Raw genomic sequence first — 15,199 nt, 5'->3', positions numbered from 1 at the left:
AACTATGGGAAAAACACAACTACACAGTTAATTCACTCAACACGTTTCACCCCTCCACGGGACATCCTCAGGAGTGATGTTACACAGCCCAGTGCTTAACACCGAGTTAGGTTCATCGTAAGGTGCTGGATGCAAACTGCTTCCAACCAGTTCTAGTCGAAATGTTTATGTGCCTGTGTAAACCAGTGAACGGTCTACCGCCGAAATGATGATGAAACTTGTACATTGTTTTTTTTCTGGCGCCGTTTTTTGAGGACCTTTATTTAATTGGAAAAAAGGCATTTTTGATACTTCAAATATGAACTCATATAAAAATAGTTTTTAAAAAATCTCGGGGACGTATCATTTCAGCTATATCACGTCCTCTGATGGACTTGGGCTTCTGCCATTAATTTCTAATAGGATTAGTTAGATCTGTGGAACCTTCCTTTCGTCTACCTCATCTCTGATTCGATATCATAGAGAATTTCCTGTCATATTCTTCTCCATATCAAGCGGGTATTATTCTACGTGTAAAGGTGCTATACCCTCATTAAATCATATAACATTAGTGTGAAAGTAAAACCGAAGCGTATTATGAGTCTCAACGTTTTCCTAACCGTCTAACGAATTTATGTTTCGTTACACGTAACACGACCGGCTGAATCATACGCGGCTAAAAGGCGATAACGATGCAATTTTATTTCCTACATTGTTTATTTGCGCCATCACTCACCTCTAATGCATTGGCATAACGTACATATTCCCTTACTTAAATTACTTCTTCAGTAATTGATCACTCCAAAACTGTGCAACTCAAATAAACCTTGTTTCAATTGTCATAAGATTCATTTTCGACAATTACACTTATGAGTGTAAATTGAAAATTGGAAATGTTTCTGTGGTTCATGCTTCATGCACTTTATCGTGTACGGCTTAAAGTTGATTTTTGCGTAATTGTAAGTTAATTAAAGTTTGTAGCTGGCTTTTGTCTCTGTCTTTCTTTAGACATGAGCCGAGTCGAATGTATTATAACGCCGTATAACGAGTAACGGAGAGCATTCAAGGGCCTCCTTTCGTTACTCTAGTGTTGTTCGCTCGTTTTTTGACACTTCTATACCGGTTAAGTGGGTATGTATATTTCATTTTTATTACTGCATTATAATTTTACGTTAAAAACGATGTGATTTTTTAATGATTCTCTTTTCTACCATAGACTAGTACATTTAGGCTAGCTTCGTGACGTCATAGATCAAAGAACCGGGTTACGTTTATGGTGTTAATAAGAAACGCAATGAGTTTTGGTATAACACGTTCACTTAGAATCAATCGCGTGAAGGATTCACTATGCGAATTAAAGATTTAAACAGTAATTCTTTATTGGTTGAGGGGCAATAGCCTGACGGACTTTAATTTATTGTAACGTGAGTTCGAATCCTGTAATAAAATAAATATATATGTTTGTTCTTTCGTCAAATAATTGTTAAATGGATTTTTAAATTTTTGTCCATATTTAAAATTTCCAGTATTAGCACCATTACATTAGTATAAGAAGGAAGTTTTTTTTTTAATTTAAACTGTTCTACATTTTTTATATATGTTTATATTTACTACTATCTAGTTTCTTGTCAGGTTTTCATATTAGTAGTAGTTTCATAGTGGAGCCATTTATATTACATATGAATATATATTAAAAAGTACGTATTATCAATGTATTGACTTTTTGAAGACGCTTAGAAAAGCCTATTTAAAAGAGTATTTATATTTGTTTCATTGTTTCAATCCTCTATATTTTACTGTCCATTCTTAAAAGAGGGTACTTTGTGGGTCTTTGTGGGCTCTTTGTGTAGTTGTTTTATTACCGATGTTAATAAAATAATACAAAATATTTGTTCTCGGGTTGTATTTGTTCTCGGCTGACCTGGTAGACGTGGCGTGGGTAGACCCCCTCCCCCCCAACACACACACACACACACCAAGTACACCGACCTTAAGGTTTCGGGAAGTCGTTTAATGTGAGCAGCGCGAGACCGGTCGTCGTTGCGATCGTTGGGGGAGGCCTAACCCTTGCAATGAGCGTCTAACGGCTGATAGTTAGCTTTAGACAGTTAAAATGATTAGTTCACCAAATAATAATCGACATTTTTGAAACCTATGACAAACAAACTATATTTTTTATAGTGCATCGAGTATACACTTTTATCGAAGCAATCTCGAGTACCTTAAGTGGAGTGGTCGAGATATACTCTATTTTTAATCCATTTTGTCTTATCGAAGCGTTGCAAAAATATGTTTACTTTCATGTCTCGCGGTGCTTAGGCGCCGCCCAGTTGTTCGGTTTTTGACGGGAAGTCGATAATATTCGTGTGTGCCAGTGACCCGCTATATCCGTTATCTACCTTCCACGTGTCTTTTTTTACGAGTGTGTTTTCAACTTATTTTTTTTTTGTTGTATTTTTTAGTTTTTTGCCTTACGCTGTTTTGCTGGGATTTCGTGTGATATTTGCGACGGATGTTTGCGCGGTACAAATATTTGTTGCGATGTGTTGACGATTCTTATCAATATTATTTTGCTACAGGTGTTTGTGACTATATTACTGTTTAATGGAATCAGACTTTACCTTGCGGAAGTCCATCCTAAGTAAGAAAAGGACCGATATTTAGCTACTTCCGAACATGCAGTGGTAGTCGTGCAACAAAGTGCACCGCCCGCCAGGCCGCTGACAAATTCGCATGCGGTAAACAATGCGAACTACACAACTGCCACCGTCAAATCACTCAACACGTGTTTCACCCCTCCACGGGGCATCTTCAGGAGCTATGCCACACCGATTAGTGCCAAACAGACTCCTCTGGGCAGGCGGGTGGTGCACTTTGTTGCACGACTACCACTGCATGTGCGGAAGTGGCTGAATATTGGTCCTTTTCTTACTAATATTACTGTTTGCCGGTTTGATGGTAGTTCTTTTGGTGTAGTCTGTCTATCATCATACACCCCATAGATTGGCACGAGGACTTGTCTTGTACTGCCTGTATCCAGTGACTTCACGCAACTTTGACTATATCGACGGTTCGCCCGTGTTGCGTCTCAAAGGTTTGTGGACGTTATTTAAGAATCTTTCGGCCGCTATGGCCATCGGTAGCAGTACGATATGCTCCACCCGCTGCCACTTCAAACGTGCCGTTCGTCAAGCAACATCGATGACCTTAGTTCTTCTACGGAACCCCACAATTCTGATTCTGTCTCGCAATGATGCTCTGTGGACTATGCACGTGGACATTTTCGCTGCCACTTTAGACAAGAAGTTCTTCGTGCAACATCGGTGACCTTAGTTCTACGGATCCCCACAATTCTGATTCCGTCTCGCAATGATGCTCCGTGCATAGTCCTTTTCGATTATTTTACAGTGACGTTTTCAAGTTTAGCAACAATGAGATGCTTCTCTTATCTGGTCTTTGACTTCGATATATCTAGAAGATTGTATTCTTTTATCGAATTACCAAAACGTTGTACTGCACCGTCCTTTTTATTACATCATTGTTATGAATATGCTGTAGTAAATGATAATAAAATTGAAGTGGCAATGAGAAGCTTACAGCGCGCAGAACAGAATAGCTGCTAGGTCCTTAACATTATCGAAAGGATACCACGGACAGCCTTGCTAAGCGTATTACGTCCTATACATAGATCATATGCCCAGCAGTGGATGTCCTGTGACTTAAATGACGATAATTATTTTTCAAGCACCATATTACGATTTCATTCACGCGTCCAGGGTCAATACCTTTCAGCGTCAATATCTCTGCCTTATAGTGGAAGATAGAAAGAACTAGAATCTTCCACAAGCTTCTAAAGAGACTTGTAAATATTTAAAACTAGAGAAGGACTTAAAAATATATTTAACTGTATAAAAAAAGTTAAATACACTACGTGTGAAGCAACAGTGTAAACGTAAAAGCGAAGGAGTGCCAAAAGTTATATATAACCTTTTCGCATCGATTTCAGGTTACCTTTTTACTTTTTCAACCTTCACGCGGCGGCGATATCTCGCACTGTCTCTACGTATTAAAAGTTAACTATGTTTTGTGAAGTTTAAAGAAAATAGAAAATTGTATATTAAAATAAGAGAATATGAATTTTTATTTATCACAGATAGGCATACAAGCCTATAGATATAAATGAAACTAATGATATAGTAATCACTATATTTATTGATTAAATGTCTAAAAAAAATCGTCTTCATCATGTCTGCCGATAGATGTCCACATGAAAGCATAGGTTTCCCTTAACCCTTTTCTTTATAATGTATCTGTAGAGATACATCAGAATTAAAAAAATAGAGGCATCAATTTTCAACGCAAAGTAATGATTTGTATGTGAATGTTTAGGTAATTTCTTAATTTTCGAACGCTTGTTTAGTTTTTTTCTGTTGGCATCCTTGGGTCTTAAAAGTCAAGTGGTATATATATTAATGTAATATTAAAAAAAATCTGACAAGTTAAGGATTAAAGTCCAGTCTTGCACTGCTTACATCCAGCGACTTCTCGCGATCGCGATGACTCTCCACGCCACAATATAACAAATATCAATTTATTACAAAAGTAAGTATTCTATTTAGTACACTACCAAGCTCTGGATATCTTCATCATCAGGCCTTTTTCCAATAAGACCGTTGTCTTGTGAGCGAAAGTCCTTTCTTGCGCTTGCTGGTTGCCCGTTCTGTAATCTCTAGTACAGAACCGTAAGGCTCCAGCGGCTGTCTGTTTTACCCACTATGTGACCTGTTCACTGCCACTTAAACTAGCCAATCCGCTGGGCAAACATAGTCGGCTCACTTGAATATTCCTTTATGTAATGTGGTCACACTTGTATGTACCATCGTGCATGTTCCACTAATGTCCCACACTTAAATATACACTAAAAACGAAACCGAAAAATGATTTTTTGGCTTAAAATAGATCGATTAGTGACTGGCTATGGCTTACGGACACGTATATTAATTTAACTATGTAGTACTACCAACACAGTTTATTGTAACGTTTTCATTGGAGTTGCAAACTTAATCTCATTAAGTAGTTTTGCGGTGCTCCGGGCGTAAGTCACTTCCAAGGCGCGACGTAAGCCCAGACTTTAAAGTTATTAAATTAAGAAAAGTAATACAACAAATTCCGTTTGAGAAAAACTTGGATCTTTCGGCGAGTTTCCAGTCGGTCATTGAAAATTCGAGGCCATTAAAATCTAAAACTTTATTGATTTGCTAGCTAATTTCCATTTTATCATCATCACCCCAGCCATAAGACATCTACTGCTGAACTATGTTCCTCTCCCATATGTTTTCAATAGAACCTATTGGAAGCTGTGTAGATCCAGCATCTTCAGACTACCTTGCTGGTCTGTGGTCTCCATTCCAGAACCTTAACACCCTAACGACGAGATGAACAAATGCTCTTCGCGCTATGTGGCCTACTCATTGTCACTTGAACTTCAACAGGAGAGGCAATTTGATACAAACTATGTGTAAATTAAACTCCTTTATTATGGCATCTTTCACCTTAAAAAACACATTTACAAAGTTTCCAAATGCGTCCCGATCTGGGAAAAGCCAACGACGAAGTCAGTCGGGACCAACAATATACACGTACAACTAATAATACCCACAATATAAAACTAGTTCCGGGAAGGTACAAATTCTTTTGAAAAATTATTTTTGTTTCAAAGATCCTATTAGCTAAAAAAATCGTTTCAAGGAATTGAGCATAAACATATTGAACCACAAGAATTTTGTTTCGAAATCTTGCCGGTTTTACGAGAAAAGTTAAACAATGGTTATAAAAACATCTTTGATTTGAAAAAGTTTTTAAGAATCACTTCAATTCTGCCCATTTAGACATATTTTATATATTTGTAATAAATATAAATTAGTTGTTCATTGGACGTCTGTCACGCTACATCACCGGGATAGTGACGTGTATAGCGCGCAATGTATTGCGTCACGGCCTTGGAAGTTTCGTTTGTCATTAACGCGAATCTTTATAGCGCCGAGAATACCGGGCAGGGCCGTACTCGGTGATTATTTCGGGTATCTCGTCACTTAGTGAAATTGCAGGTTTGACTTTTTACCTTTTGTTTTTAGTCATTTTGTAGGAATGGTAAATGCTTGTTATTTTTTTAAACGACTGCTACATTTAATCATTGCAAATAATACCAGCGACAATGTTTTGAATTAAAATTTTATATAGGCGTCAGATCTGTTTCCCAAAACACAAATACATTTTTTTAAAATCTACATATATCTCCTCGTTAATGGAGGCCTATCGTACATCATCTGTCTTGTCTACACAGACATTATTTTTCTTTATAAGTTTTTAACTTAATAACTTCATTTTAATCCTCATCCAAGCGTGATGATTATGGTATATCCTGTCATAGATATCTTTAGGAGAGGCTTATGCTTTACAGTAGGTGATGGGCTGAAACGACGACAATTACACAAATACGTGAAGTAAAGGATATACTTTTACCATCAGTCAAAATGGGGTGTGTGTAATATTAAAATAACCGCCTTTTACTACAAGCATATTAATATATGTATGGTATAAAACCCAAATTTAAATTTTTTTTTTAATATTTATCTGTCTGTTCCGGCTAATCTTTGAAATAGATTGACCAATTTAGACGATACTTATATTGGCAGGTAACTGATGTGATAAGGAGTAATTTAGGCTGCTTTTATTTAAGAATAATTCTTAAACAATTGAAAACTAAATAAACAAATAAGTTTTTTTTCTTAAATTACACGTACATGAAGTATGGTATATTTTTCTATAGATGTCTTAGGAAAAGACCTATAGCTTGCTCCAAGCTTTACTTTAACTTTGTAAATTTACTTTACGATGATTTAGGGATATTTTTAAATATTTTCCGATTATCCCTATTTCAATCGAGCGCATATCGCTTATCAAACACCCGTAGACTTATCGGTGGTAATTCCCTTTGGGCGTCTAGATAGATCCCACCGTTTTAAACCTACAGACAGACAGTACTGTGTAAACATTACTGTGCCTCGGGTGGTTGGCACAGAAGGCTGTGAAGTTATGAAGTTCAGACGTGTCTGAAGTCTCGTGTGGTGTACCAGAGGTATGTGAAATAAATTTTTGTATGTCCACGTGCAACTTTGTTTAAAACTAGCTACCTCGACAAACTTCGTACTGTTAAAAGGTATTGACTATCGTAGTCTAATTAAAAAATAACTCTTTAGTCACGTAACGTATTTAGTTGTCGATCGTCGTTTCAGCCCATAGACACCCACTGCGAGGCATAATAGACCTCACATAAAGTACTACGGAGGCATATGCTACTAGAGGGATCGGAAAGTAACGTCGCTTTCTTAAGTCAAATTTACGCGGCTATATTTTTTACAAGTTTTTATTTCTAATCAACAATATATTTACCTTCGTTATCAACAACCTTTTGTCATCTAGTATGCAAATTTTCAATGCTGGAGCTGTAAAAATCAATCAGTTTTTCTGTAAAATATGTCGACCGAAACGATATTGCTTTCCGTTCTTACTAATATAATCACCACGCTTGGTAGGCGGGTTGGCGACCCCAGTGCAGTATTTACCATAATACTGGTGAAGGACGCTGCTGTCCATCTTCTGAAAATATCTTGTGAACAGTGGCAATCATATATAATTAATGCACAAAATGTTTAAATATACCACACTTTCCACACTTACCTTTGAGACGTTTTGTCAGTCGTTGTATTTCACGCAATAGAGATAACGCTCTACGAAGCCGAAATTAGCTGATTGTCTTTTTCCAAAGATCCATGTACAATATTTATCGCCAGGTACTGTATATGGCTTTTGGTTATAAGTAAAAGCTTAAAAGAAATGAATGGTATATAGGTTATTTACTCCCAATAAATGTATGGTAGACCTCTGTCCAAAAATTAATGGTTTCACCATAGTTTTCACAATTTAGATGACTACGTATTTTAATTAATAGTTGTTCCTGTATACTTTGTTCTGCCACAAGTTATTAGTCAGTCGCATTCCAAAAAAAAAAATCAGACTAAGCGAAAATAGATGTAGTAACTAGATACCAGTAGCCGGCGATAAATATCGCACATCGACCTTTGGAAAGAGACAATCGGCTGATTTCGGCTGTGTAGAGCACTATCTCTGTCCCACACTACCTATGTGACGTTTTGTCAGTCGTTGTATTTCGTGCTGTACTGTAAAAGCTTTTTCCGACAAATGAGCTATACATTTATTCCACTTAAACTTTTATAGCTTTAACCAATTACCTGTATAGCAAACATTTTACTAAACTGTTCTTGTCTTGTTTGTTAGTAACAAATATGTTTTGATGTATAACTTTGAAGAACCGCGCTGCTATTGTTAATATCTCCTATTATTGTAATATTAATTTGCTATGTTCATACAATATTCGGTGTATCAGTTGCGCGCACAATGAGGTGACGTCACAAGTGTCTGCGGATTGGTGGCCGTTAAATGGCTCGTTAGAGACACAATCGGCACCGGCGCGAATCGATCGGTGCACCGCTGCGCCGGCGCAACTCCGCTTGTCGCCGCTCGATACACCCGCACGAGATCAATATTAATAAAACTTAAATATAGATTAATTACTCGTCTTACTTTGCAATGGACTACCATGGATTAGATAATATAATATCATTTCTAATGTGATTAGCGGATCAGATTCACTTTATAACTGGTACTTTCAGCTATAATCAATCGCCCATATAAAGGAGACTTAACATGGTTGTTTGTCCACCTGTGGGGATGTACATCGTAGGTTGTATTGTACGTTGTGCTTGCTGATCCATCCAGAACTCTCTACTCTACTTCTACTCCAGAACCTTTACGCCCTACGTCCTGGTGCGACACGTGGTGTGTGTGTGTGTGTGTGTGAATCAATAAGCTGCCACAGCTAGCAGTGAAGCAGCTTCACTGCTAGCTGTGGCAGCTTATTGATCTCTCCACTGCCACTTTTCTTTGTTAATCCGCTAGGCTTTGTCGGTGACTTTCGTTCGTCTACAAATCTTCTCATTCCTTTTTTAATATTTTAGAGAATTACCGAATTATAGTCCTCTGCATGGCACACACTATATTGTTAGCAGTAAAACATTTATCTCAATAAATGTTTTACGACACCGGCAATATTAGCAAGACAAAAGGGGAATAAATTCCGTTCCGTTAAGGTATTTCAATTTCGTTTGCACCGTCTGGTTGACTACTAATCGTGTGTCAAGGTTAGGCGTCGCAGAAGAAAATCAACCGAACGTTGCTCTGCGAAATCTTAAATCTCTTTACTGTCGGTATTGTTCTTTTGTGTAAAACTGACAGGCACACGGGCTTACATCACCCCAAGAACAATGGTGATGGTGTAATTTACTCAAGTATCTATATATTTCTCATTTGAATGTCATATAATTTATTAGCTTTGTTTATTTAATACTGAAGTAATCAATGTTTCTATAAGACTCACAAACATGTTTATAATAGAGAAACATCGGACATGATTTTTAAGTGTAGCAATCTAAACTATGAACGGATTCATGTATAATTTTAACTTTTAAGTTTAAGTTATTTAAAATTAGTATGTTAATGTATATATATATGTATATATAAAAGGAGAGGGTCTACCACTATGTGGACTGATATAATATTGGTTAGGGGAAATCGTTGGATGCGTGCAGTGCAAGACCGTGGGCAAAGTCATTGTGACGATGTTTGGGGTAGGCTTATGCCTGGCAATGAGCGTCAATCGCCTGACATGAATGAACGTTGTCTTGTACAAGGCATGAATTCACGAAAGCTTGTCTACATTTCCAGTGAAAAGTCTTCGCTGGTTACGAGGTATGTGTTCAAAGAGATTGTAGAATCAGTAAATATTCGTGGCATCGAAAATCATTGAATAAGCAAAACAATTTATAACACAATTGATAAGTCTGGAATGTTCCAAATCGTAATGCAGGGTTGACATCGACGTTTGTGTCTCATTCGGCAATTATATTCCGGTTAGTTGAGCTCGTTAAAATTGTCCAGCGCGAGGCGTGTACTCTGTCCATGCTTATGTATAACAAATACACATTGCTGTGTGAACACGTTGTTCTTTGATTTTCTAGTTGAGATAAATGACTAGAGGAAGAAGGCTTTCAATTAGTGAATGATACGAAAGTAGTTCAATGCTTTGCTATCCAGAACTTTTTAACATGAACTGCCTACTTTACACTATTGTAAATGGCATTAGAAGACAATAAATGTGGCCCCATATTCCTAGAATTCTCCAAAAAAAGTAGTACAATATACAATAAAAGAGGATAAGACTCGGAAGTAAGTCAAAAAGGGTCGATAAAGATCCCAAGCTAGTCATGAATAAAGCAATGAAGGTTTAGTAAATGAGAAGATATTTAAACAGTTGTAATTGTATAAAAATAAAAATTACAGCAAATAGTACAATGTAAATAAAATCGATGAATTTAATCAAAACTGCAATAATTTACAATTTGTGGTCCTGGAACAAAGATGAAGAAGGGAAGATGATGAGTGGGAGGCGATTTGATGAGAAGTGATAAAGAGAAGTAGGTAGCGATTGTGAGGGTTGAAAGAAGAAAGTGGAATAAAAGAATTAAATGAAAATATAGTTTACCAGAGTTGTAATGTCCCTGCCTCAAACACAGTAGGGAACGAAAGGTCCTCAAAAAAGTAGGTCATATTAAAAAATCGCATTGGGCAGAAGACCTGTTAAGTTATATATCACATATATTGGAATTCATTTATCGAGTTAAACTCCAAGCTGAAGACAATCGGATGCCTTCTATCTAAGAACTTGGTGAAATAGCTAACGTGACAGACCATCTGGGTAAAGGTTTGACAAGTGCTATCAACTCTGTCATTTCATACGAGGTGGATCTATCTTTACTGCTTTACTTTATTTCGAATCCGCGAGCCCTGAGTCCGATGATGCTGTAAAAGCCAAAACGACAAACAGCGCGCATCAACATTCGAATATAGCCAACTGCCCCCTTCTTTAAGGCTAGCAACGACGCTACCACAGCCCCATGTTAAAGGTGTTAGTCGAAAGACGCTTGAATGGAGGCCTCTTCCAGTTGACGTCTTACCGTTCAAAAGATAATGACGACAGCCCTGCCCTGGACTGGCGTCGTATTCGCGCAGTTGGTGGTCCTTGTGTCATCGAATCTTAATACAAAAGCGGCACGAATTTTGACACCCGGAAAGTTTTGTTTGCTCGACAATCGTCTCAGTTGGCTAAGCTTATCCGTCTATACCAGGGGTGGCCAACTTTCGGCACGCAGGACCCTTGCGGCTCTTTGAAGGATTATTTGATATACCCGAGGTTGCTTTTCATTTTTGTGTTATTAAATTTCGTTTTTATTTATTATTATTGTTATGCATTATGGTTTCGTGTTTCAATACGACATAGCTGAAGTGACGGGAAGTTGCCGGCTTTTGGCCTTGCTGTGGGTATGATGATGTAATTTAAATTGTCTTTTAAATCATATATTAAGACTTTAAGACGATAAATTTGAACAACTAAATGTATCGCTAATTTCATGGCAGCTCAAGTTAAGAATAATATGACACAATTCTGGAACAAATTTTCAATATTTGAAATATTTTCAATCTCGTCTTAACCTTTTCTGAACCAATTTGAAATTAAATAAATTCAAATTGAATTTTTTCATCTGCGTCTGGAAAATTAGAATTCATAGAAGATTAAGCTCTCCAATTAAAATATAAGTAGAGGGAATTATGGAAATTTGTACGATAAATGTGAAGAAGTACTCTTAATTAAAATGGGCTTGTCGAACTAAGTCAATATTTTAAAAGACGTACCTACGTGGATTATTTTATTCAGATTTAAACACCGATCAGTATTAACTAAACAGCCACTGAAAGAAATATTAATAAGTGCTTTCGCTTATTTAAAGCATTAAGAAGTGAAGTAAAATAAAGGTTTTTAATATTTGTATTTAATTCAGATATTTAGTTCGTTTGTGTACTAAATAACTACAAAAATTCAATACGAAATGTTTAAAATTTTGGGAAATGACTCCAATTATCGAGGAGGTTGACAATCCCTGGTTTATACTTATAACAGGAGATCATATACTTATTATAGTTTCAAATTCAACTCAACATATCGCAGACGTCTCCGCTCCGTTGACGTGATTTCACATAACAAGGCTGTAATTATTGTAAATTTAAAACGACCATTGAAAATTTGAATACGTCAAAATAAAAAAGAGAAATTGTTTATATTTAAAAATATATGTCGTTGTTTTTATTAGCATCTTTGATATTGACTTTTATATATGAAGTGTTATTTTAAAAATAATAGAAATTCGATTTAAATGATCGACGATCTTTGGGGCCAAAAGGTTCTTGCGTGGCAACGAAGGCTTGAGCTGGTCTCCCACTAGGGGAACCAACGACTTAGTCAGGATAGCAGCAAGTTGTGGGATATGGGCAGCTACGACCCTGACAATCTTTGCGGGAGGTCTAACCCTTACTATGGACTTGTATCAGCTTGTCTAATAGAGAAGAAGCATTTCTTTGTAATAAAGTACGTTTTTTTTATTTTGTCGACAGATCGAGCTATGTTCTCATCGTGACGCTTCGACAACTGTTTAAAAAGCCGATGGATTGAGCGCTGTATAAGTATAAGCACTACAATCGTCAGCTATATGCACTAAGATGGCCCACCACTTTGTAACGGTGTGTATGTTCTGTCTGCTGTGTGCAGCACACACGTGCGGATCTCACGTGGACACACGCAGAGACCCTCAGTCGCACCAGCCGATAGTCACGGACACGAGGCACATGATGCTAGACATCGCCAAAAGAATAGAATCGCCGCGCTACCATCAGAAACTACAGAAGATAAGACAAAAGAGGGCAGTGAGAAACTTAAATCCAAACTCCTATGTAGAGCAGATATTTAGTATGTACGGCGACTCGGGCAGTTCGACAATGAACCTGACGGGTTTCAATAAAATGCTCGAGGACTTGGACCTTCACAAGCTGGTGGAAGGCGGCGTCCAGAAGGCAGAGCGTAAAGAATACATTTATGGTGAGGCTGAACCTAAAGAAGACGTTGTTAATGTAAGTATTCTATTAATCAATCTGTATAAAAATAAAGGGTAGTTGATTATAGGTATTTTTTTTTAGAAATATTTCCAATTACCCTATATTATCACTCTGAAATAAGTTACATTAATTTATTTTAGCTTTTGGAATGCGTTATATCAATAACTTTTGAGGATACAAAGTCTGCGGGGACAGCTATAATCAAATTTAATACGTATTTAAAATTTTGAAAGCGTTTTTTCATACTATATTATCATATTTTATTTAATTATATTTTTGATATTTGTTTAAGAATATATCCATTCACACATTATTTGACAGTAAATGAGCTATTTGATCACCATTTAAAAAGCTTTTATACATGTAACCATTCAAATTGTATAGTTAATTATAAAGCGATTGTTAGATTTTAGACCTTGTGTCATAGAGTTTAAGTCCAATTTATAATCGGACTGCGGCAGTCCAATAGAAAAGAAAACATATTTCAAGAGAATGATTACTTTGTTAATTTAATGTCTTACTCAACAATGATTACTTACAAAAAAGATTTCAATTTCGCACGTTGCAAGGTTTATAATAACATAATTATAATATTATAATGCTTTATGGTACACGATATTTTTTATTTGATCACATCGTAACACATGTATTTGTATTGTGTTTGATTTTATAATGTTTTAATAGCTAAGAATAGATGTTTTAATTTGCTATGTACTTTTTATTGGAAAAGAAACGTGTTATCTCTTCAAATTTCTGCTATTTTTTTCCCATTTTTCTCGCTGTTCTTCATGTCCTGACAAAAAATATCTGACAGTAATTGTAAATTAAATATAAGTAAATTTCTATATTTTTTAAGGATTCTGGTTACTAACAATTGTTTTTATATATTTCCAGTGCATAAGCAGCGCAGAACTCGTCACAACTGTGAACACGAGGTTGCAACCTCACGACCACGAGCACGCCCATGACCTCTCCGAACATGAGGCTGAGAATTTTGTATCCGAGGATACGTTACAGGCCATTTGCCCAATTTTACTATATCAGAAGCTAGCCGCGACCTCACTGGAGAGGTTAGGTTGTGTGAAAGAGTTAAACCTCCCGGAGAGGATAGATAAGGAGTTGAAGCCTTTAGAAAATGCGTACACGAAAAATATGTACGCTGTGTGGTTGTACTCATCGTTGAGTATAACGGCGATAAGCGCTTGCGGCTTGCTCGGAGTCGCCGTCATACCCATAATGCACAAGACGTACTACAACCATTTGCTACAATTCCTCGTCGCTCTAGCTGTCGGGACACTGTGCGGAGATGCGCTTCTACATCTTATGCCACACGCCATGAGCCCCATGGAGCACGAACATGACCACAGCGGTGCTGTAGAAGTCAGGACATCCCACGATGACGGTATGTGGAAGGGCTTAGCAGCAATGTTAGGAGTCGTCTTCTTCTACTTCACAGAAAAGGGACTCACAGTCGTAGTAGAATGGAGAAAGAGACGTCAGAAGTTAGAGGAAGCCAAATTGCCCACCAGAGTCCGAGTACTAAAAGACGAGACTGTTGGATGCTCAGACGGCGTGAAAACGCCCATATCGAATTCAACATCAAATAATATCATGAAGATCTTCAAGAGGGATGAGAAGGGAGATCCTATGACGAAGACGTGCAAGCACAAGTATTCAGAATATCCTTACTGCTATGACGAGATAGATACAGATACCCACGATGAACACCACATGCGGGACGGTCTACCGCCCAGCCCCAAAGCGCAGAAGAAGCACAACAACTCGGTCAGCGTAGTCTCCTCTAACGCTCTGAACTCGGAGGGAAAGGAGAACGAACCGACGGCCAAGGACTGGCTGCTGAAGGGAGAATCCACCCCGGCGGTGGTCGAGATGAACAACATCAAGCACAAGGACGAGAGCGGCAAGGACCTGAAGGATGGTGACAGTTACACGGTCATACTCAGGTGAGAAAGTACACATCTCTTTAGTAAGTTATCATATTCTGTAACATTTAACATTACATACCATCCAATAGTATGAATCACCTCATATGTGATAACAGTCTTTGTATAAGAAT

General features: G+C 37.3%; 1 protein-coding gene across 4 annotated transcripts in view; it reads left to right on the top strand.

The window, feature by feature from the left end:
- foi (fear-of-intimacy) overlaps positions 1-15,199 on the top strand; it is a 45,189-nt gene that overhangs the window by 27,242 nt on the left and 2,748 nt on the right. For 3 of the 4 annotated variants that reach the window (XM_068765622.1, XM_068765624.1, XM_068765623.1), the window contains exons 2-3: positions 12,625-13,137; positions 14,017-15,086. In XM_068765622.1, the coding sequence (XP_068621723.1) occupies positions 12,730-13,137; positions 14,017-15,086 (1,478 nt within the window). In that variant the 5' untranslated portion in view covers positions 12,625-12,729. Of the gene's footprint in view, positions 1-1,091; positions 1,111-12,624; positions 13,138-14,016; positions 15,087-15,199 lie in introns of those variants that run through there. The other variant, XM_068765625.1, reaches the window with a different exon arrangement.

This window comes from Battus philenor, unplaced genomic scaffold, assembly GCF_028537555.1.
Source record: "Battus philenor isolate CCGP_79_NKW_IND1 unplaced genomic scaffold, ilBatPhil1.0.hap1 SCAF_20, whole genome shotgun sequence".
Lineage (NCBI taxonomy): Eukaryota > Metazoa > Arthropoda > Insecta > Lepidoptera > Papilionidae > Battus > Battus philenor.
The sequence above is the reverse complement of the archived record's forward strand: the minus strand, read 5'-3'. Positions and strand labels throughout refer to the sequence as shown.